Raw genomic sequence first — 26,064 nt, 5'->3', positions numbered from 1 at the left:
TACATTATTCAGAGTAAATGGCTATAAGATCAAAAACAAAATCACAATTAATTGCCTAAAAAGAAACACTGGGCAGAGCCTGAGTGAAGATAAAATCCAGCAATGATTTCCATCAACATTTCCATCAACAACAGCACGGTGGCTCAGTGGTTAGCACTGCAGCCTCACAGCACCAGGGATCCAGGTTTGATTCCATCCTCAGGCAACTATCTGTATGGAGTTTGCACATTCTCCCCGTGTCTGTGTGTGTTTTCTCCAGGTGCTCTGGTTTCCTCCCACAGTCCAAAGATGTGTAGGTAGGTGGATTGGCCATGCTAAATTGCCTGTAGTATTCAGGGAGGTGTGGGTTATAGGGAATGGGTCTGGGTGGGATGCTCTGAGGTTTGGTGTGGACTTGTTGGGCCGAAGGGCCTGTTTCCACACTGTAGGGATTCTATGATTTTCATCTTACTCGGATTGTGATCCAACGTACATCTGTGATATTCTTCAAAAGAAAGCAAATTACAATTACAATGGCAATCTGCAAATAAATCATAGGAGATCTATCTGACAAGAGTTTGGTCCACCTCTTGCTGCTTGGAATTTTCTCAAGTCTATTGTAATGCCACCTTTTACAATGAGGAGAATGTTGATGAAAATAAGACTTCAGAGAGGTAAGATTTTATGTTGATGCATTAAGAGTTTTCCCTTTCTGGTGTTTCTTAGTACGGCTTCCGTCGGGACAGATGGGAACAGAGAATTATGGACCATCAGCAAACAGAAGACACATTTACCATTCCAGGAAATAATCAGTTCTTAAAGCTGCTGGAATATTTTCTTTAACTTTTTCAGAGATGTTAGCCGAATTCACATGATATATTGTTATTGTTTGTGGAAATGTAGCAGAGATATTGGATTGCAACTGCCAGTAAAACAAAGGTTGTTTTGTAAAGATGCATTTGTTGAGGAAAGTACTTAGCACAGATGATACAGCTAAACTAAAATATCAAGCCAGAACGACAAGAGAAATGAACTTTTTTACTCACATGGGTAGTGGATGATCCTCATTTTGGGAGAAAATAAATTGTGTGCAATTTTAGTTGGCTTCAGATGTTTCATGGAGAATGCTGCCTGTCTTTCTGTCTGTCTGTCTATTTATCTATCTATCTACCATCTGTCTGTCCCTCCATTGGTCTGTCTGTCTGTCTATTGATCTATTTATCTATCATCTATCAATCTATCTGTCTGTCTGGCTGTCTGGCTGTCTATGTATCTATCTTTCTTTCTCTCTTTTCCTTTCCTTTCCCCTTGTTAATTTACTAAATATATCCATGACTGTTTTAAGTTTACAGATGGAGAGATATGAATAAAACCATAGTTTACATCAGAGTAAAGCCAGTGGCTAAATGTAACCGTTGTGTACGGGAGATGGAGTAAAGAACTGTTGGGGATCTCCCAAACTACTCCTCATTCAGTGCAAGTTAAGTATAAATCTTGCATAAGTGGCTATTTTTGGCTATTCATGCCAGCCACATGTTGCATATGCCAAAACTGGGTATAAGAGTCTAGTACAGGAAATGAGATCCACAGACATGATTATCATTCAGTCAAATGGTAATAAGTATGAATATAAACGGCTATGAAAGGGAAAGAAGACAACAGGAAAATAAGACTATGGATAAATTACTTGACACTTGAACTGTATCAGGCCTAGATGTCTACAGTTTCCTGTTTATTCAAAGTTTACTGACATTGAGGATTCAGATTCAATTTCCAAGTGGTCATTTCTGGCTGGGAACCTGATGCTGGCAGCACAGATCAAATTCAGGGCTTTGACTGGATTTGATTTTCCAACTGGACTTTTAAAATTACCCCCCTTTACCATCAAATGTACCTGGTCCATAGCATCACAGAGTTTTCAGTTTGTTCTAAATTTAATTGATGCCCATCTTAAACCTATGGCTTGTGACTCTAGTTCTGAATCACAATTTGTCTTTTTAAAGCAGATCTAGCATGGAATATTGCCAGACACAGTCAGTAAGCTTGTTTGCATTTCTACTGCTGAAGAACAGGAAGAAGAAACAGGCTTAACTTTGTATAGAAAGCTCAAAGACACAGTAACATAAATTAGTTCTAACCTTTAAAATGTACAGACTATTCCAACCTGTGCAGGAGTTGCATGCCAAGCAAACAGCAAATGCACAGCATGATACTGATTGACTCATATCCTATAAAGGTCAAAGGTCAACAACCAAACTACAAAAAAATCATATAACTTGTTTACTTTAGTAACTTCTTGAAAATACAATGGGAATAATTTATTTACTGGCATATCTTTCTATAACAGCATTGACAGAAGGACCACCAAACACAGAAACAAATCAAGATCATCAATCCACCTACAAATCAGAATAAGTCTCAACAGAAATTAAAAAATGAAGCAGTGAACAAAGAAAGAAAGAGACTAACAGTGTTGTTACACCTTGTTATATCTCAGAAACATCTAGAAATATGTCATATACAATGAATTATTTCTAAGCAAAATGATTTTAAGGGATTACAGAAACCAGTTTTCTCATCAATGACATGGTATGAATCACTCTTTTTTGATTAAATTAGTTGAAAGACATACATTGACCTGGACTTGAGGGAGATGTTTGTTTTTTACTTCCAATAATACCATGAGATATTTAGGGAATACAACTGAGTTCTGGGTAGTGTCAATGCTACAAGTCCCAAAAGTGGTGCCTGATCTGCTTCTGGCCATTTCCAATGCAAACTGCTTGTTCAGCCATGATTGGAAGGATGCTAAATGTATTGTGTGTGTGTGTGAAAGTATGCGTGGGTCTTCTCAGTGCAGATTCATATTATTAATCTCATTCTAATTTCATATCCAACCTGCCATTTTGGACTTTTACAGTTCCTATTAAAGTAATTCTTACATAAAAAACGCAAACAATAGAAGCAGAAGTGGGTCATTCAACCCATTGAGCCTGCTCTATTATTCAATTTGATTATGTTTGATTCTCTAGCTTAAAACCATATCCCAGTTCTCTTCCCATATCACTAGCTGCCTCTTGTGTCTGGAAATGTATCTGTTTAGTTCTTAAATACATTCAGTGATTTGGCCTCCATGGCCTTATGTAGTCGGGACTTCCATTTGGTCACCATCCTTTGAAAGAAGAAATTTCTTCTCATCTCAGTCCTAAATGGTCTACTCTGCAGCCTAAGACCATGACCCCTGTATCCTCCCAAATAAGGGAAACACCAGTGCTGCTTCCATTTTGTCCAGCCTCTTGGAATTCTGTATGAGTCTCTCATTCTTCTAAACTCCAGCTGATCCAATCTTTCCTTGAACGACAGTCTGCCATCCTAAGATAAATCTGGTGGACTTTCATTGCATACCCCCTATGACAAGTACAACCTTTCTTATGTAAAGAGTCTAAAACTGTATACAATACTCCAGGAGCTGTCTCACCAAGACGCTGCACAGCTGCCTTAAGACATCCTTGATCACACACTCAAATCCTCTTGCAATGAAGGCCAACATACCATAAGTATGCAATTTCCTTGTTGCACCTGCATGTTTGTTTCTGAGACTAGCATACAAGGACACGCAGGTACATGCATATATCAACATTTCACTATCGATCACCTGCCATTTATTTTTTCCTACTAAGTAGACAATTCATAACTATCCGCATTACATTATATCTGCCATATATTTGTTCAAACATTCAACATGTCTAAATTGATTTGAAGCCTATTTACATTCTCCAGTTCAACCAGGAACAGTGTCTAAGATACTCACCAAGGATGTGATGCCTGACCTGTCCCAAACCCTACAATCAGACTTGCAACCACATAGCACGCATGATAGGATTGCCAATGGCTATGAAAATTACATGCCCCTACACTCTCACTACATCAGGGAGCTAATACAAATTCTGTGTCTGAAGACTTTGGAAAAATCTGAGAGAAGCAGGGCTGGTCATCATTTGAATTTACATGATTAGCAGGACTTCCAATAGCACAAGGAGCCATCGACCACTCTGATGTGATTATGTGCTGCATCTCAGTAGGGATGTATAAAAATGCTATTGCCTCATGACATTTCAGTTGAAGTGTAATTATGTATAAGTAATAACGTTGGTGAATGTTCAGTTTCATAGCAGTTGTCATGATGCAGCCATTATGCGCTAGTTAACTACTCCCACCATATACAAGCCACCACAATGAACTAGAGATTAGTTGCTTGGTGACAAGGGCTTACTGGACCATGATTCCTCTCTACCAAACAAACTATGTGGGCACAGTGTGCAAAATGAGATCCATGTCAACCATTGTTTTTTCGAACAATGGTTTCACTGCCTACAGGAATCATCCCAGTGCTTTCCTAAGCCCATCCATTTACAGGTACGTCATTAGTCACCATCCTTCCATCATAAGGTCAGAAGTGGGGATGTTTGCTGACATTTACACAAATGTTCAATATTAATGGTCACCAGACAGATACAAAACCAGTTCATGTTGACTTGCAAAAAGACCTGGACAACATTTACGCTTGAGCTTATATGTGGTAAGGAACATTCACACCTTAGAATTGCAAGGCAGTAACTTTCTAACAAAAGACAATCTAGTTATTTTCCTTTGTTGCTCAACTACCATTAGGAATCCCTCACCAACAACTTCCTAGAGGTAATTATTGACTCATAATTTAACCGGAGCAATCATAAAAATAATACAGCTTTAAGGATAGGTCAGAGGATGGGAATTCCGTGGCAAGTATTTCACCTTCTGATTTCCTGTCCATCACTGATGAACATTGACAGTATGTGATGAAATCTGACATGGTACTATATTACCATTTCTTCATCACTGCTGGGTCAAAATCTTGCAACTCCTTCCAAACTGCACTGTGAGAGTCTACACTAGCTGGACTGCAGTGTTTCAAAAAGACCACTTTCTTCATGGCAATTAGGAATGACTAACAAATATTGACCTTGCCAATATTGTCTGCACCTTAACAAAAAAAAATTGAATTCTTACCAGTTGTACTTCTCAAATTTATAACAGTCATTTCTCTAAATAATTGGTTTTTTGCCCATCAGATTTTCACATTTAGCATATTATCTTTCTGAATGCCTTGTATGATCTGTAATGCACCTAAGGTTTTGTCCAACAAATAAATAATAAATGGAAAACACTTCCTCAATACTACATGCAGGACCATCGATACATGCCTGAAATAAATCTCTGTCTTATCCATTTCCTAGTCATTGGCACATTGGTGCATGGCGATAAACAAAAGAGGCCAAGACCTTCTCAATAAAGAACCAGGGGAAATCAGAAGGAGGGCCACAATCAGGCTGTTTTCCCTCCTCTCATGGTGATGAATCAAATATATACAAATTACTTTGGAACCAGAGCACCAGCCTAACCTCTCAATGGACCAAACTTATTTCAGATGAAGCTTAGGAGGGAGACTTTGAGGCCTTCTACCTGATAAACTATAATAGTAACTGCTGAATTTGTAAATAATTTACAATCCCAATCCTTCCATCACTGTAGCTACCACCATTTTTGACAGGGGTCTCTGAATTATCAACCAAAGCAGCCACCTGATCAATTTGGATATGTAAACTATAGTCCTGTCATATGGTTAAGACCCAATTCTATTGCATGCACTAAGAGTCACTCAGTATCAGTCAATGTTCCAACCGAAATACAAACATATGAACAAGGAACAAAAGTAGTCCACTCTGCCCTTCGAGCCTTCTCTGCCATTCAATAAAATCACGGCTGATCTTATTTAACATCAACTTTACATTTCTGCATATCCCCAATAATCTTTATTCTACTTGGTAAACTAGAATCTACCCAGCTTTGCTTTAAAATATTTAAAGATTCTGCATCCACTACCTTTAGAAGAAGGGTGATGTACTCATTTAGTTCTTTGTGGGTGAAACAGCACTGTTTGTCCATGTTTCATTAAAGTAAGCAAGGTTGCTGTCACACAAGATTACCTTCCATCATGAAAATTGATATGTGACCCAACTTTTTTCCATTCCACACGCAGACTGATTTGTCCAAAATAATCTCATTTTGTGCAAAATTAACTGATCTCATCCTGGAAGGCAGAGGAAATTCTGAAACTTGTCCAAGTGTCCTTGTACTAAGCAGGGAGATTAACATAACTGTATTTTATCCACTGTTAAATGAGTCTTGTTGGAATTTGTATTGACGGAGCAAGGGGAGTGCAACCGTAGCAGCCAATCAGGCACCCAGAAAGTTTATGGAAAGACCAAACTTAATGGGAACAAAAAGCCTGAAGTGCCACAAAGAATTCTGTTTAATTTTATAAAACAAATATACTGTTTATCATTAAAAATTATAGCATACTTAGTCATATATCCAAGTGTTTAATCTTTAAATATTTTTTCCTCAGTGCTACCATTCAAGTAACGGCATGGACAAAATTACTTCAGGCAATAATATTGTCTTGTCATTCATGGCATAACAGGAATATATTTAACATTGTTTTGGAAATAATATTGAAACAACATGTAATATTTCTTAATTGTCCACAATTATCACATGGAAAATTTTAGATTAATGTACATTTTTGATAAGTAGATTGCATATTTTCTGAAAAGAAATCCGTAAACTTACAAAAAAATTATGTTTGACATTTTAAACTCCATGGTAACCTGTAACCTTCAGCATCTGCTCTGAAAATAGTTATAAATTCTGCCTGTTTTAGCTTTCCAATACTTGCAGAGATGCCATTCTGCAGATGTCAGCCTTCTTCCAGTGCCACGCTCTAAAGCCCATTTGAGTCTGGTCAGTGAAAGTTAAGTGGCTTTTTGACCATGATGCAATCAAAGGCAAACCTAATCTTTGCCCTCTCTATCACCAGATACACAAACACACACCGAAAGAATTGAGCAGCAGCTATAAGTGAAAGACCTCATTAAATTCCTGCCCATTGTTTAGGGGCATTATGTCAAAATTTTTAATCACAAGACAGCCCCTAAGTACCAAAGTTTGGTCTGCATTTTCCAGCACTATTTTGGGACATAATATTTAGCAGTTGAGCTTGAAATGTTTCTCAGGGTTTCTATTGATTTCTAACCATAGACATGATGAAAATTTGTTGATCTACATTTTGATGAATTACTATCCTATCAGTACAATATTTCCAAAAGTATTATTGATATTGTATGATCTTCAGATGGAATTAGACTTTTAAGGGTTGCATTGTTTAAATTTAGTTGAAATCTGCATGGACTAAATCAATGCCTGTAGTATTCTTATTCATCATCACGGGTGCACATTATTTAAAATTGAGATTCGTTGTCTTAAAAAGAACACGCCTAGCAAATTTTTTTGTGGTGTAAAGCTGCTGAACCTTTATTCATATTTTCCATGATTTTTTTAATCTCATGTTATTATTCATTTCCATATATAGAAATAGAGTATAACAAACTGCTCAAATGTTTCTTGTGGAACAGTAATGATGATTTGATGAAAATGCTACTATCACTTTTAATTTAGCTCCATTATTTACCTGTGCATTCGCTTTCTTGACTAATTTATTAGTTAAATCTTGTGAGCTTTCAGAAACTCTGCAATCAATTTATTAAAATTCCACAATGCATTCTGGCAATTCAATAAATAATTCTGACTGTGTCAAATGACAATCGGGGTTATATGATCCAGAGCTTTCTTACCTCAGCTCCTGTGCCATAGGCTCCACTGGAACTGTCAACAGGGGGAACATGAGAAGAAAAAATAGGTAAGTTTACATTTCCGTTGCAAGGGCTTTTGCTGTTTGCACCTGTCTCTCTGCAATGACTCCAGCTGTAGTGTTGCAGTGAATTTAAGTTCACTGATAATGTTAATAGTTAAGTCATTATGAGCTTATTTAAATAGGAATGTTGAATTTGTTATACACACTTAGTTCCAAGTGATTCGAGTTTTCCTGTCACTGAGGTCAGGCTCAATTCTAGCAGCAACGTTACTAAATCACTTTATAGGTTATGGTACATAATGTACTATTTTCTTTCACGGTGTGTTGGCCAAATTAATATTTACAGCTCAGTTTAAACAATTTCTGCTTAGTCATCTTGGCATAATACATCAATGCTGTGAGAATTGTAGAGTATAAAGTGCAAAAACAGCAGTAAAATGTTCAACACATCTGTTATTTTAAAAGAGCCATAAAGCTATTTTTGTAAGAATATTTTAAACTTCTAACAATGTTATCATCCAAGTTAATTTCTGGGGCTAGTTATTTTGATTAATTTTTAATAGTCTAAGGAGCTAAGAAAGAGAACAAAAGTGATGGATATGAACATTAGGTGTTGACATTGAATAATTAAATAAATAAATTATATCTATATAGTCCCTTTCACATCCTCAGAGTGACTCAAAAGTATTTCATAGTCAACAGATCATCCATGAGGGTTAGTCATAGCAGCCACTTTGTGCAAAGAAAGATCAAACAGGACCACATGAATACTGACTCGATCTATTTTTAGTTATATTAATTAAATGAAAAATGTTAGCTGGGACATTAGAACAATTTTATAATTTTCATTTAAAAAACCCTGTAACAAATCTTTTGCATTCACGTAAACAGTCTGAAAAATCTTACTTGAAAAAAACTGGCTCTAACACCGCAGCACTCTCATAATTTACTGGGATATCAGCCTATATTGTAATTCTGTAACAGGGTGTAAAACAATATGATATTCTAATCTAGGTGTATGAATGCTAGCACAACTGAATCAAACTGTGTTTTAACTGAGACAACACAGTGTGGAACTGGAGGAACACAGCAGGCCAGGCAGCATCAGAGCAGCAGGAAAGCTGACATTTCGGGTCGGGACCCTTCTTCAGAAATGGGGGAGGGGAAGGGGAAGGGGTCTCTGAAATAAATAGTGGGGGGAGGGGGAGGGGGAGGGGTTGGCCTGGGGAAGGTAGATGGGATGGTGATAGGGAGTGCAGGTAGGTAGAGGTGGGAGAGAAGACGGATAGGTCAAGGAGGTGGGGATGAGAGGGAGGATTGGTCTTGGGATGAGGCCGGGGTTGGGGAGATTTTAAAGCTAGTAAAGGTGGGTTGGCGATGGGTGAGTGCAGGTAGGTAGTGGTGGGGATTGGTCAGTGAGGTGGGAGGAGCGGATAGGTGGGAGAGAAGATGGACAGGTGGTCACACCTCGAAACTGATATCTATTTCAAGCCCACCGACTCCCACAGTTACCTAGACTACACCTCCTCTCACCCACCTTCCTGCTCCCAATTCCTCCGCCTCCGCCGCATCTGCTCCCAAGATGAGGCGTTCCACTACCAAACATCCCAGATGTCCTCGTATTTCAAGGACTGCAACATCCCCCCTTCAGTAGTCGAAAACGCCCTCGACCGCATCTCTTGCGTTTCCCGCACCTCTGCCCTCACACCCCCTCCCCGCAATAAAAATAAGACAGAATCCACCTTGTCCTCATGTATCACCCCATTAACCTCCGGATTCAATGCATCATTCTCCGTCACTTCCGCCACCTGCAATCTGACCCCTCTACGAAGGATATATTTCCCTCCCCACCCCTATCTGCCTTCCGGAGGGACCGTTCTCTCCATGACTCCCTCGTCCGCTCCACACGCCCCACTAGTCCCACCAGCCCCAACACCTTTCCCTGCAACTGCAGGAAGTGCTACACCTGCCCCTACATCGCCCCCCTCACCCCCATCCAAGGCCCCAAAAAAACCTTCCACATCAGACAGATGTTCACCTGCACATCCACTAATGTGGTCTACTGTATCCACTGTTCCCAATGTGGCCTCCTCTACATCGGTGAGACCAAGCGGAGGCTCAGAGATCGCTTTGTAGAGCACCTACGCTCGGTTCATGACAAAAGACAACACCTTCCAGTCGCAAACCACTTCAACTCCCCCTCCCACTCACTGGACGACATGTCCATCCTGGGCTTCCTCCAGTGTCACAACGACGACACCCAGAAACTGGAGGAGCAGCACCTCATATTCCGCCTTGGGAGCCTACAACCCAATGGGTCTCAATGTGGACTTTACGAGCTTCAAAATCTCCCCAGCCTCGGCCTCATCCCAAAACCAACCCTCCCTCTTATCCCCGCCTCCCTGACCTGTCCGTCTTCTCTCCCACCTATCTGCTCCTTCCACCTTACTGACCAAACCCCACCATTACCTACCTGCACACACCAATCGCCATCCCACGTTTACTATCTTCAAAATCTCCCCACCCCCAGCTTCATCCCAAGACCAACCCTACCTCTCATCCCCACCTCCTTGACATGTCCATCTTCTCTCCCACCTATCCGCTCCTCTCACCTCACTGACCAATCCCCACCACTACCTACCTGCACTCACCTATCACCATCCCACCTACCTTCCCCAGCCCAACCCTCCCTCCCTATTTATTTCAGAGCCCCCTTCCCCTCCCTTCCCCCATTTCTGAAGAAGGGTCCAGACCCAAAACATCAGCTTTCCTGCTGCTCTGATGCTGCTTGGCCTGCTGTGTTCCTCCAGCTCTGCACTGTGTTATCTCAGTCTCCAGCATTGGCAGTTCTTACTATCTCTAAGTGTATTTTAACTGAGCTTCGCTATGATCTGAACTCCTTTCGTGTAATTTGAGAAGCAGTTCACTTGAAGTGCTGGCCATTCTGACAAACACTCCTCCACCACCAGTGACCCCCACCCCAGCCTTTTGTTTAAATACTGCTGTAAACTAGACAGTGAGATCTTGAGATTGAGAAAAGGTTTGGGCCCAGAAGAAGCTTTTCAATTTACTTAATTTTTCGTCATTGTGCTCCTATGGTAAAAATATAACAAAAGTTACTGTAAGCAAAGTTAAATATGGGCAACACAAGTGCTCAGCAATGACCATCTCTAATAAGAGAGAACCTAACATCTCTCCTTGACATTCAATGGCATTACTATCACTATCAACATTCTGGAAGTTACCATTGACCAGAAACTGCACTGGACTAAATATATATGTTGTGGCAACAAGACCAGGTAAGAAGTTGGGAATTCTACAGTGAGTAACTCATCTCCTGCCTTCCCAAACCACAGGGCACCAATCAGGATTGTGATGGAAAACCATCAATACATCCATTTGCATGGATAAGTGCAGTTGCAATAAAAATTGAGAAACTTGACACGATCCATCCTGGCTCCCCATCTATCACCTAAAACATTTACTTACTCCACCAATGATGCCCAGGGCCAATAGTATGTACCGCCTGCAAGATGCACTGCAGAAACTCACCTAGGCCTCTTCAACTACACTTTCCAAACTCGCAACCTCTATCACTTAGAAGAAGAGCAGCAGATGCTAGGGAAACCACTGCTCCAAGCTCCACATCCTCCTAACTTGGGACTGTATCACTGGATCAAATTCCTGGAATGCCCTTTCTAATAGCACTGTGAATGTGCCTACTGACTAGAATAATTTAAGAAGGCTGCTCACCACCAGTTTCTTAAAGGTAATTACAAATGAGCAAAAAATGGTGGCCCAGCCGGTGAAACTTAAATATTGTGAACGAATATAAAATCAGAGAAAATGCAGGAACATACGTATGCTCAACCTTATCAATATAAGTAGATGTGACTAGATAGAACACTGATGCTCAGGCTTTGCATGGCAAGCGCTCTCTCATTGATAAATGATATTTGGCACCTTCGTGCATCTCATAGGCTACGACTGCAATTATGCACTAGAAAACTGAGAAATGAGCAAAAGAGAATAAATTATTTGTTATCTGGGCATCATAAAACATCAACATTGAAAAGAAAAACTGTCTTTGATATACGGCACATATAATGAGCACCACTTTCCATACCTTCATAACTTCTGTAACACAAGTAAATTTATGAAGACAAACAAATATTTCAGAAGAGTATACCAAAAACTAATACTAAATTGACTATTTGCTTTAGAAGAACAGTTTGTATAAATTTGAACCACTGAAGGAAATGATTTTGGACTCAGTTGTAAATAAGCAAGTCCAATATAGAACAGGCAAACTGGCACCTATCTATGTATTCAGATGCCACAGTTGATCTTCATGGCAGACCACTGAATAAAATTATATTTTTATGCTCTGGTGCATTTAGCTATTTACATCACACCAGCAGAGTCTGTGAAATTCTATCTGATGCTGTATGATGTTTTCTTTGAGACTGTCTATTTCATATTGGGTTGAACAATAAATGTTAAATTGGTCCCATTACCTACAAAAGTAAAATGAATTAACATTTATATTTTGTTCTTATGTTTTAGATAAACGATATTCTAAAATTTTTCATCATATTTCTTATAGTGCTGTTTTTCTATTATTCAAGATGAATAGGGGTATACTAATGAGATTAACATTGAAAGGTACATAATGATGATGCCAATGAGGCGATTATGTTAAAGTCACATGATTAAATAGCAAAAGCTGGAAGAGAGGAACCCTCTAACTTTGTGTGAAAAGAATGTCGGCATAGTTTGAACTGTTTTAAAAAAAAATTCTTGCAGAAAGTTCCTTGATTTGAGCAGCATTACTTTGGAAGACCAAATGAATTTAGACCCAACATACAAAGAAACTTTTTGATCATCCTGAGAACTAGCATTAACCAGAAACTGAACTGACCCAGTCATATATATACTAAGCCTACAAGAGCAGGCTGTGAATTCAGCAATGAGTTAATTACCTCCTCATTCACTCAAGCTGGTTTATCTTCTACAAGGCACAAGTCAGGAGTGTCATAGAATATTCCCCACTTGCCTGGATGAGTGCAGCTCCAACAATGCTCAAAAAGCTTGACACTATTCAGGACAAAGCAACCTCCATTACTGCCACCACATCCACAAATATTCACTCCCTCCACCACCAATGCTCAACAGCAGTAATGTGTACTATCTACAAAGATCCTCAGACTTCACCTTCCAAATCCATGACCACTTCCACCTCAAAGAAAAAGAGCAGCAGATACATGGAGATGCAACCACCTGCAAGTTCCCCTCCAAGCTACTAGTCATTCTGACTTGGAAATGTATCACCAATCCTTCAGTATTGCTGAACCAAAATCATGGAACTCACTCCCAAATGGCATTATGGGTCTATGTACATCACATGGACTGCAACAGTTCATGAGGATACCTCCCCACCACCTTATCAAGAACAACCAGGGATGGACAATAAATGCTGGTCCAGACCAAAGTGGAAAAGCTGCACCCAGCAGGACTAGAAACAATATTTTCTCAGGGTGTCCACTCTTATAATAGGGGTGGTTTTGGCAAACCTGGAACCTGACTGGGGAAACAAGAGGGAGGGAATCAAAGATGGAAGTAAAAGATAGAAAAAATAGAAGGCAAAAGAAACAAGGGCCAGCAGCAAATTGGGCTGGAGCACAAAAACAATCATAAAAATGTTAAAAAGAAACTCTAAAAGTACCTCTGAATGCATTTGCAATCAGGTAGATGAAAATAACAGTGCAAATGATTTTACACAGGTATGATATGTTTATGATTATGGAGTCATGGATAGAGAGTGACTAAGGCTAGGAATGAAACATCCAAAAGTATTCAATCTGCAGGAAGAACTGGGAAAATGGGAAAGATGGCATGGTGTTGTTAGTCAAAAAGAATGTGAGTACAATATTGCAAAAGGGTATTGGCTCAGGAAATCTAGGTGTGGAAACAGTGCGCATGGAGCTAAGAAACAACAAGGAGTGGAAAACAAGGAAGTTGTTTATAGGCCTCCAAACAGTAATGGTGAGGTAGGGGATGGCATTAAAAAGGAAATTACAGGTATATGCAACAAAGGAAATACAGTAATCACTTTAATTTTAGAATGAGCAAACTCCAGAAATGAGTACACATAATACTGTCACAGATGAATTCTGGAGTATGCACAAGATGGATCTCTAAACCAGTATGTTGGAGAACCAATTTGGGGCATATTATCCTACATTTGGTTTTATGACTTGAAATGGAATGAATTAATAATCTTATTATGAGAAGTCTTTTAGGAAAAAAAGTGATTATTAAGTGATAGAATTTATGATTGGAAAAGAAAATAATGTAGTGCATTCCAACACTAGGGTCCCTTACAATCTGAGACAAGAGAATTTATAATCCAAGGAAATATCAGAAAAATTAAACAAGTATTTTTATTCTGCCTTCACAGAAAATGACATAAAGATGACAAGGTGACACATCTTCCCAGAAGTACTCGGAAAGCCAGGGTCTTTTTGGGGGAAGGAGATTTGTTTTTTAAATGGATGGAGGGGAGAAACCAGGAATTACAGACTGGTAACAGCATCAGTAGTAAGGAGGTTGCTGGAGTCTATTATAAAGGATGTGATAACATGATACTTAAAAATGCCAGTGGTATTACAGAGAGATAACATAGATTTATTAAAGGAAAATCATGCTGACGAAGTCCCATGTGAGAGATTATTGCACAAAATCAAAGCACATGGGGTTGGCAGTAATATACTAACATGGACTTGAAACTGCTTAGCAGACAGGAAACCGAAAATAATAATAAGTAGGTCATATTCAGAGTGAAAGTTGCTTCAGGGTGCAGTGCCCGGACTTCAGCTATTCACAACATATATCATCAATTAGTATGAGGGATCAAGTGTAAAATTTTCAAGTTTGTTGATAACACAAGACCGAGTGAGAGTATGAGTCGTGAAGAGGATGTAAAGAGGTTTTTTGATTTAGATATGTTCAGTGAATGGGCAAATACTTGGCAAATAATATGGATAAACATGAAGTTGTTCACTTTGGTAAGAAAAACAGAATAGCAGAATTTTATTTAAATGGTAACAGATAGGCGAGATTGATATGCAAAGGAACTTATGTGTCCTGTGTGCAGTTTTGGACTCCTTACCTAAGAAAAGATGTACTTGCTACAGAGAGAGTGCAACCAAGGTTCACTGGGCTGATTCCTGGGTTGGCAGGTTTGCCAATATGAGGAGAGATTGGAGAGACTGGGTTCAGTAGTGCTGTATCACTGGAGACTAGAAGACCTTTCTTTTTCTTAACTTATGGGATGTGGGCGCCACTGGCTGGCCGGCATTTACTGTCTGTCCCTGGTTGCCCTTGAGAAGGTGCCTGCCTTCTTGAACTGCTGCAATCCACGTACTGTAGATAGACTCATGATGCTGTAGAGGAGGAAATTCCAGGATTTTGACCCAGTGACAATGATGGAACGGCAATATATTTCCAAGTCAGGGTGGTCAGAGATGTGGAGGTGAACTTGCAGGTGGTGGTGTACCCATGTATTTGCTGCTCTTGTCCTTCCAGATGGAAGTGGTCATAGGTTTGGAATGTTATCTCTAAGGATCTTTGGTGAATTTCTGCAGTAGATAGTAGACAATACACACTGCTACTGAGCGTCTTTGTGAAGGGAGTGGATGCTTGTAGATGTATTGCCAATCACGTGTGTTACATCCTGAGTGTTATTGAAGCTGCACTCATCCAGGCAAGTGGGGAGTATTCCATCACACTTGTGACCTGTGTCTTGTAAATGATAGACAGGCTTTGGAGAGTCAGGAGGTGAGTTACTTACTGCAGTATTCCTACCCTTTGATACGATCTTGTAGCCATTGTGTTTATGTGGTCAGTCCAGTTCAGTTGCTGATCAATGGTAATCCTAAGAATGTTGATAGTGGGGCATTCAGTGGTGGTAGCACCGTTGAATGTCATGGGGCGGTGGTTAGATCATCTCTTATTAGATAGTTGTTGTCTGACATTTGTGTAGTCTGAATCTGAATGTTACTTGCAACTCATCAGCCTAAACCTAATATTTGAATACAGAATGCTTCAATATTTGAGGAGTTGCAAATGGTGTTGAACATTGTACAATCATCAACAAACGCCCCCACTTCTGACCTTATGATGGAGAGAAGGTCATTGATGAAACAACTTAGGATAGTTGGGCTGAGGATGCTACCTTGAGGAACTCATGCAGAGATTTCCTGGAGCGGTAATGACTGACGTCCAACAACCACAACCATCTTCCTATGTGGCAGGTATGACTCCAACCAGCAGAGAGCTTTCCCCCTGATATGCATTGATTCCAGTTTTCTGAGGGTTGCTTGATGCCACACTCAGTCCAATGCAGCTTTGATGCCAAGGACTATCATCACTCTCATGTAATCCCTAGAATTCACTGAAAGCAAAAAATGCGTGAGATCACAGTGGGTTAGGCAGCATCAGTGGAGAGACAGCAAGCTAACGTTTCGGGTCTAGATGACACTTCATTGGAATTGACCAACGAAGAGTCATCTAGACTTGAAACATTAGCTTGTTCTCTCTCCACGGATGTTGCATGACCCACTGTGATCTCCAATATCTTTTGTTTTCAGTACAGATTCCAGCATCTGCAGTAATTTCCTTCAGCCACTGGAATTCAGTTCTTTTGTCCATGTTTGAACAAAAGCTGCAATGAGGTCAGGAACTGAGTGGCCCTGGCAGAAACTAAACTGGCATCACTGATCTGGTTATTGCTGAGCACATGCTGCTTGATAGTACTGTTGATGACATTGTCGAATCCTCTCCCAATGATCAAGAGTGGACTGATGGGGCTATCATTGGCCTAGTTGGAGTCCTCCTGTGTCAAGGACATACCTGGGCAATTTTCCATATTGTTGGATAGATGCCAGTTTTGTAACTTACTGGAAGAGCTTGGTAGGGGAGCGGTACATTCTGCAGCACATGTCTGTAGTTCCATTGCCAGGGCCCATAGCCTTTGCAGTATTCGGTGTCTCGAACCATTTTTTGGTATCACAAGGAGTGAATTGAATTAGGTGAAGACTGGTATCTGTAATGCTGAGAACCACTGAAGGAATCTGACTTGGACCATCCACTTGTCACTCCTGGCTGAAGATTACTGCAAATACTTATTTTTTGCACTGATGTGCTACATTTTTCCATCATTAAAGTGATGGTATTTGTGGAGCCTCCTCCACGTGTGAGTTGTTTAATTGTCCACGTTGTTTAATCGTTCACGACTGGATGTGGCAGGACTGCAGAACTTAGATCTGATAATTTAGTTGTGGGCTTACTTAGCTCTCAGTATCACTTGTTGCTTATGCTGTCTGGCATGCAAGTAGTCCTGTTTAGTAGCTTCACCAGGTTGACACCTCATCTTCAGATATGCCTGGTGCCACTCCTGACACACCCTCCTGCACTCTCCATTGAACCAGGATTAATTCTCTGACTTGATGGTAATGAAAGTGAATGGTCGAACAGGGGATATGCTGAGCTATGATTGCAGATTGGTCTGGAGTATAATTCTGCTGCTCATAGATGCCTGGTCTTGAGTTGCTAAATCTCTTTGAAGTCTGTCCCATTTAGGTTGGTGACAATGCTGCACAATATGATGAAAGGTATTCTCAATGTGAAGGCGGGACTTTGTTTCCACTAAGACTGTGCTGTGGTCACTCTTGCCAATACTGTCATACACAGATACATTTGCAGCCGAAGACTGGTAAGGATGAGATCAAGTATGTTTTGCCATCTTGCTGGTTCCCTCATCAACTTCCACAGACCTCGTCTTGCAGTTACGTCCTTTAGGACCTGACCAGTTTGATTAGTACTGCTGCTGCCAAGCCACTTGGTGGCAGACATTGGAATTCCCTGCCCAGAGTACATTTTACACCCTTGCCACCATCAGTGCTTCCTCCAAGTGTTTTTCAATATGGAGGAATATCAATTCATCTGTTGAAGGAGGATGGTATGTAGTAATCAGCAGGAGATTTCCTTACCCACGTTTAACCTGAAATCATGAGACTTCATGGGGCCCAGAGCCAATGTTGAGGACTCTCAGGGCAACTCCCTCCTGACTGTATACCACTGTGCTGCCACCTGGGCCTGGGTCTGTCCTGCTGGTGGGATAGGACATATCCAGGGGTGGTGATGGTGGTGTCTGAGACATTGTAAGGTATGATTTGATGAGTGCGACTGTGTCAAGCTGTTGCTTGACCATTCTGTGAGACTGCTCTCCCAATTTTGGCACCAGCGCCCAAATGTTAGTCAGGAGGACTTTACAGTGTCAAGGGAGTTATTTCAGCTGTTGTCTAAGTTGATTTGAGGTGGTCCATCTGGTTTCAGTCTTCTTTTCTTGAGGCTATATAGTGATTGAACCAACTGAATGGCTTGCTAGGCCATTTCAAAAGGCAGTTAAGAGTCAATCACATTGCTACGGGTCTGGGGTCGCATGTAGCCAGACCAGGTGTGGATGGCAGATTTCCTTCCCTGAAGGACATTAGTGAGCCAGATTAGTTTTTTTTTCAACAATCAATTATGGTTTTATGATCATGAGTAGAATCTTATATTCAGATATTTTTGATTGCATACAAATTCTATAATCTGCCATTGCGGGATTCAAACCTGGAACTCTGGATTAATAGTCAAGCAATAATACCACTAGGTAATCAACTCCCCATAATGAAGTATAATATGGATAAAAGTGTGATAGTAAAATCAGGAAGGCAGATTAATGTCTGAATGGCAACAGATTGGGAAAGGGGCAGGTGCAATAAGTTTTGAGTGTCCTTACACAGCAGTCACTGAAAGTAAGTATGCAGGTACAACAGGTGGTGAACAAGGCAAATAGTATGCTGGCCTTCATAGTGACAGAATTTGAGTGCAATAACAGGATGTTTTGCTGTAATTATAAATGGCCTTGGTGAGACCACTCCTGTACTCCTGTGTAGTTTTGGTTTCCTTATCTGAGGAAAGATGTTCTGGCTATGGAGGGAGTGTAACATTAGTTTACTAGACTAATTCCTGGGATGGCAAGATTGATGAACGAAGAGAGGTTGGAGTGGATGTGACTAGTAGAAATGAGAAGGAGGAACAAGTGGATGTAGTGTACTTGGACTTTCAGAAGGCTTCGATAAGGTCCCACATCAGAGATTATTATATAAAATTAAAGTGCATGGGATGGGATGCAGTGTTCTGTTATATATAGAGAACTTGTTGGCAAACAGGAAACAAACAAACAGTAGAAACAAACTCATATATTCACTGGAGTTTAGAAGATTAAGAGAGATCTCATCAAAATATATGAACATCTAACAGGACTAAGTCAGGGTAAATGCAAATGTCTTGGCAGCAAGGATGTTCCCAATGACCAGAGAATCCAGAACCAAGGGTCACAATCTAAGGATATTTGAGATGAGAAGGTGCCAGTGTTGGACTGGGGTGGACAAGGTCAGAAATCAGACAGCACCAGGTTATAGTTCAACAGGTTTATTTGAAATCATAAGCTTTCAGAACATTGCCCCTTTGTCAGGTGAAGTCAATCACACTTTGAAGTCACCTGATGAAGGGGCAATGCTCCAATAGCTTGTGAGTTCAAATAAACTTGTTGGACTATAACCTGATGTCATCTGATTTCTGACCTAAGGATATCTGGGACTGAGATGACGATAAATTTCTTCACCCAGCGAGTGGTAAGCCTGTGGAATTCTCTGCCACAGAAAGCAGTTAAGGCTAAAACACATTTAATGTTTTTAAGAAAGAGATGGATACAGTTCTTGGGGCCAAAGGGATCAAAAGGTATGGGACAACAGAAGGGAAAGGGTACTGAGTTGGGTGATCAGCCATGATTGTATTGAATGATGCAGCAGGCTTGCAAGGCTGAATGGTCTAATCCTATTCTTACTTTCTGTGTTTCTAAGATACATACTAAGTCATTTTGGACGGCATTCAAGGTAAATATCTTCACTCACAGTCTAATAAACCTTTGGATTTCTAGAGGCTAAAGATGTCAAGGGGTACGGGTAGAGAGCTGGAGTATGGTGTTGAGATAGAGTATCAGCCAAAATCATATGGAATGTTGAAGCAGGCTCAATGGGCTGAATGGCTTTCTCTTGCTCCTTTGTTTTTTGTTTCTATGTTTCAAGAGAACTCACCAGAATCTTTTCAATGCCAACTAGGTCTGGACAAACAATGTTGACTTGGCTCCATATCCTATGAGAAATGAAAAAGCTAAATAATGATTTCAATATGGAAATGTTTGATCAAATTTGTTATTTATTTTAAGGTAGTATTTCTTTTAGCACTGGGGCCATAGGGCAGTGTTGTTGTCAGTTATAGATGAAGAATATTGTGAGGCATTATGTTGAATTCAAAATTGGGAAACATTCACCAGTAACTGCAGTCAAATGAACATTTGTGTACAGAGCAATCAGAAAGGGATTCAGAGATAGCGGGAACTGCTGATGTTTTGATTGCCTCACCCCTTGCTCCTCTTCGCCAATCCTCTCTTCCTGCTGGTGAGTCTATCGACAACATATGAAGGTGAAAATTGGCCTGAGATTGTATGTGGTGGGAAGGTAAGAAGTAGTGGCAAGTTTTCAGTTACAAGAGCTCTAGAGCACAAAAGAGAGCCTGCAGGCATGTAAAATGGAGGGGGTGGGTGGACAGGACACAGTGTCAGATGTGAAGAAACACGTGTTTGAGGGTGGAAAAATATGTGTCAGATCATGGAGAATTCACGCAGTACACAGAAATGTGGCCAGGTCGAAAACAAAGTTCTTACCTCCCATGCAGGTGCCGCCTCATTAAAGGACTGCAGTCAAAGTGGTGGACAAGATCACCTGAGCCCAGGGGTGTGAGAATGAGTGTTTTCCTGTGAGGCAGTCTGACTGTGTTTGTAAAAGAGTGAGTGAGAGTATTTACTTCTGAATTGAGTGAATGAGGCTTTTTGTATCTATGAAGATGTGATTTGTGTCTAGTGATCAGTACTTCAGGTTTAATCTGTTTTTTCAGCTTTGCTTCTGAAGTGCGAAAGCAAAAAAAGATTGGTTTTGTTATTTAACTCTACTACTCGGAAAGTTTAAATGATCATATCAATTAGCATTTTCAAAAATTATCCATTTATTATTTAACACCTTTTTATTAAGCAAGTCATTAATCCTTCATACATAAGAACATAAGAACTAGGAGCAGGAGTAGGCCATCTGGCCCTTCGAGCCTGCCCCGCCATCCAATAAGATCATGGCTGATACCTCAACTTTATTTTGATATTCATGTTTAATGCTGTGCCAAATATTATTTTTTGAAAATCTGTCCTTTGACTGGGAAAAAAATTATGCATGGCCTCTTATGGATAACCTTGAATTAGAAGCAAGGAACAATTCTGCAATCATGAGATTTATAAGATCATTATGTTTTGGGATAGTGTCTTTAAATTTAGAGTAAAAACGAAAGGGGTTATGTGACTTGTACTGATGCCTGCCTGAGAGCAGGTTGGAATGACAGAGTTGCTAAAAAATAATGGAAGGCCTAGACTTTATTTTACTGGGGAAAACAAATTGCAAAGAATGGCAAAGGCTGCTATGATGCCAGTGGACAATGTAAGTAGGACTTTATTAAAAATATTGTAAAAGGAGTATCCATTTGAATCCAGGATAGGATAGAGTTGACGACTAAAGAACAGCTGATCACCATTGCTGTTTGGATAAAAGGCACGTGAATGATGTTGCCAAAGGGAAAGATGCAAAGGAAATCATTGTAAAGTTCAGGTTACAGGTTTCATTGAAATGAAAAGAACAAAGTACAGCATGGGAGTAGGCCCTTCAGCCTGCCAAGTCTGCACTGATGCATGATGCCTTTCCTAAATGAAAATCTCTTGCCTCCACCTGGTCTATATTCCTCTATTCCCTGCCTATTTATGTATCTGTCAAGATACCTCTTAGAAGTTGCTAGTGTGTCTGCTTCTACTGCGTTCTCTGGCAGCACATTCCAAGTACTTACCATTCTCTGTATAAAAATGTTGCCTCTCACAACTCCTTTAAACTTTCCCCCTTTTACTTAAACATATATCTCCTAGTTATTGACATTTCTACCCTGGGAAATAAAGCTGAATATTACAGATAGACGAATTAGTCTGTCAGGTTCGAGAAGAGAATGCTAGAACCAAAAAAGTCTCTGCAGTTCAAATAAAAGCAAAATGATATGGATGCTGGAAATCTGGGAGAAAAACAGGAAGTGTTGGGGAAACTAAACAATTCTGATAGACAGGAGGGAGGGAAACTGAGCTAACATTTCAAATTTAATATGTATCAGATTTTAAATGTTAAGTCTGTTTCTCTCTCCACAGATGTTGCCACACCTGCTAATTTTATCTAGCATTTTCTCATTTTGTCTCAATGGTTCACCATGGGTGGTGGTGCACGTTCAGTTTGAGAAAACCAAATTCGCTAGGAGTTAAAACAAAACTGGAAGACTCATTAGCTTGTGCTAGAGGAAAAACCTGCAGTAACACTCTCATCACAAAGAACAGTTCTGGGATCAGATGTTACCAGACTGAGAAAGGAAAAGAAGTATAACCCTCTGGAACTAAGAATTTGTTTGGATTGATTTTGGGTGATTTGAATGTTTTATTAAAGGACAGTGTAATGTATACCTGTGAAATTCATTTTTTCTTTTGATTGTGCTAAGAGGGGTTATTCCATTTTGTGATTTAAAGTGTATGTTGCCTACAAAGATAATAAGTAGTCAATAGTATTTATAAGCTTTGTGAAAATAAGTGTCTTAAATGCGAAATTTTGCATTGTCATTCAATTAGCAATCAACTGGAAGGTAACATTTCTTTTTTAAAGTTACTGGACTCTACAGATATCATAACAGACATCTTTGAGCACAAAGCAACATGCAATGTCATTTGCCAGTTCTGAGGAAGGGCCACTGGACCCAAAACGTTAACTGTTTTTTCCTTCACAGATGCTGCCAGACCTGCTGAGCTTTTCCAGCAACTTTGTTTTTGTTCCTGATTTACAGCATCCACAGTTCTTTCATTTTTTATTGTGCAATGTCGTTGAAAGTTTGATCAAAAGTTATAGTTTTGTACATAAAGGCCATGGAAGTTTATACGTAAAAGCCAAGAGGCTCTTCTGAAAACTGTAGGATTTAATTTAAATGCTTATACATAAATATGGTCAAGTAATTAAATGAAAACTTCACCCAAACAGTAAGTTGAGGTTTGATCAAACAAAGTGATTTTGAGACAACTGGTTTCACCTTGCTCCTTTCACATTGTACAGCTCCTACTTTAGGGATAGGGTTGCATTGAGTCAGAGAAACAATTATCATTTATTTTTAAATTCAGTGATGCAATTATGATTGCTGCCACTTCTGTTACTGGAAAACTGTGAATCCGGGAGGCAAGTTAATCACTCACCACACTGTCAATTACCTTCTTTTAGTCCCTCAATACTAAACCATTATCTAGTGTTAATCCCAGCAGGAATACTTCTTTACCTGTTGGTAGTCATTGCCAGCAGTTTGAACTGTATTCAAAAATAAGTGGTACAATCATCACCGAACATTGTAATATCACAGCCAGCATGCAAGTAATTGCCCTTTAAGTGGGTAAAATTATTTTCAACTAAAGTTCAAAAATGAAAGAAACCTTTTATGTACACTTTTTAAAATATCACCTACTGTAAACAGGCTGTAATGAGCTTCATTATTTTTACTTATTAAACTTAACAGTACAGCATCTGGTAAAATTACCCTGCTTCCTCACTTTTGTCAAATAAATTTCTTCTGTTGAATGTTTCACGTTTGGAAAAGCCAATATCAATTCAGTGCCAACTCATCAGGAGTTATCCACAGGAACTGACCTGTTTTCTACTGTGTAGAGCAAAGTGATTTTTGACCTATTCAACAACTCACCCCGAGATCCTTTAGAGCGTGTGCGGAGTCTCTTTTCCTCACTGTCTGTATCCATCTGTAACAGTGAGAGATGTTAGCAGCAACTATTGCCTATGATTTCTGGCACTCACCTTAGTATAAATTCATAATAAATATTCTTGCATAATAGTTTTGAACTGTTATGTCCTGTTTTCACCAAACTTATCTGGGTTTTTGGTGGATGCAGATCATCTCTAACTTTTTTTTGTATTCTTGGAAAAAAGTATGAGCAAACAGGATGTGCTGTTACCTTAGTTTAAATGGGAAACATGACTCTTTTATCTAATGTTGTGTTGTGATTGAAAGCAGTGACCTGTATTAGATTTATAATAGGGGAGCAGGTGTGGCTATGATGGACCTTAATTTCCTTTAATAAACCTTTTGTGTGCTGCACTCATATGGCAATACGATGCTCTCTGAGGCCCTATGCATAATAGGTTCATTACTTTTGATTACTATGGTCTATTGAGAGAAAGAACTCCCCAACACACTATATTATGTGCTGTTAAACTAATATATATACCATTTATTCATTTTCTTTCAGTACTGCATGTGTGGCACTTACACTGATTTTAAAAACTAGCCTTCATAAATTAAACTATCAAAAGACACAATTGCTGTATTTTATAGCTGGTAGAATTAGAATCAATGTGATCTGTTTTCTTGCGACATTCATTGCTCAAGTTATTCTAAATTTGATTTGGCTGTGTATAACAATAATAAATCTTTAATCTCTTGAAATATCATATTGTGGTAAATAGATGAAAGGGTGAATTTATAATATCTCGTGGAAAAGTAAATCAGGTCAGATTGACCTGAACAGACATTCTATTTTAGTCGCCTTTCTGAGAAAGAAAATCACTTCCATTCTAAATGAATGACGACTCTGACAGACAAACATCCTCTGAATTGAACTAATTTCTGCAACACATCAAAACTGTATAATTTGGTTGCAGCCACGAAAGCATAAAATTGCTTTTCAAAATGTAGCAATAAAATGCATAATTTATGGATTTTATTTAAAAATACACAGTCTTAGCCAGCTATAGTTATTAAAAATAGTAATGTAAGGCACCAAGTGCAGATCTGTCATTACCAAATAAATCCAACTAATTCTTGCTGGAATTTCTACTTCTTCTGTACTCTTTCTTCAGGGTTTCCTTCCTAATATCTGAATGCAAGCATGTTGTATCTGACCAAATCAGTCTTTTAAAAGTATGACTTATTTTGCAACGTGCAGAAATTAGAATTTTACAAAATCAACACGGGAACATTTGAGTGAAGCAAATCTTTTGCAGTGAACAATTGCATGGTAAACAGCAAAAACGTGAAAAGCAGCATAAAGCTTAAGTGCATAAGATGTCACACGCAATACAATTAACAAGCAATAGTATCATTGATATGTTCAGTTTTAGGCTAGATTATCAGTCTTGCTCTCTAACATCAAGCTTATCCTCAATAGAGTAAGACTTCATAGCCTAGAAATTACTGTTCTATTTACATATAATATTTGGCTGTCTATCGCTTTAACAAAAGAATAGTTGCATTTTTTTCTAACAGGTCAACACCTCTGTTAAATGAACAGAAGGAAAATGAATGAGTACTATCAGAGTGTGCATCTTTGAAAATAGAAAATGAATGAACTGTAAATAAAGCCAATTAGCAGTCTCTAATTTTGTTGTACAGTAAAATGTAAAGTAACCCTAGTTGAAAATAAAGCACTTACTTCTAGGGCCTTAGTGTTATCAGTGGACCACTCATCAATGGGTGTATTTGCAATGGAAATATTTAATGAAGGCACTAAACCTCACCTTTGTCGATATGTTGTTACAATTATCTGGTGCTTCACAGTGTCCAAGCTTTTCAGTGTATTCACGTACCAATGACTGCCTTAACAGGCAATCCTGAAATTCATTCTCTGCAAGATTAAAAACATCAACAGTATATTCTTGTGTTTTGAAAGGTAAAAATACAAACTGAAAAGGGCCTGAATGTTCTATCACAATTTTTATTGGGATATTTTTGGTCAGTTTTTTTTTTAATTCTTGCTGTATATAACCATCTTGAATACTGCCAGGTTATATGGTACATGGAGCTGTACTAGTTACACTTATTTGTCACTATGAATTCTAATTTCTTAAACTAAGATATGTACGCATAACAACATTGGAGTTCACTTAACCTAAAATCTTTTGAACCTGAAAGAGTTAAGCCATAGATAGTAGGAATGCCAATGCTGGAGAATCTGAGATAACAAGGTGTAGAGCTGGATGAACACAGCAGGCCAAGCAGCATCAGAGGAGCAGGAAAGCTGACGTTTCGGGTCTGGACCCTTCTTC

General features: G+C 39.3%; 1 protein-coding gene across 1 annotated transcript in view; it reads right to left on the bottom strand.

Annotated features, from left to right (window-relative positions):
• Positions 1-25,552, bottom strand: part of st18 (ST18 C2H2C-type zinc finger transcription factor) — a 153,511-nt gene extending 127,959 nt beyond the window's left edge. Inside the window, exons 1-3 of the mRNA XM_048596120.1 lie at positions 25,537-25,552; positions 23,708-23,762; positions 7,713-7,743 (exon numbers count right to left, since the gene is read on the bottom strand). Coding sequence (XP_048452077.1) covers positions 7,713-7,743; positions 23,708-23,762 — 86 coding nt within the window. The 5' untranslated portion in view covers positions 25,537-25,552. The remainder of the gene's footprint in view (positions 1-7,712; positions 7,744-23,707; positions 23,763-25,536) is intronic.
• Positions 25,553-26,064: the final 512 nt, after the last annotated feature.

The sequence above is a fragment of the Rhincodon typus genome, chromosome 4, assembly GCF_021869965.1.
Source record: "Rhincodon typus isolate 14 chromosome 4, sRhiTyp1.1, whole genome shotgun sequence".
Classification (NCBI taxonomy): Eukaryota; Metazoa; Chordata; class Chondrichthyes; order Orectolobiformes; family Rhincodontidae; genus Rhincodon; species Rhincodon typus.
This window is presented reverse-complemented; position numbering and strand designations above follow the sequence as displayed.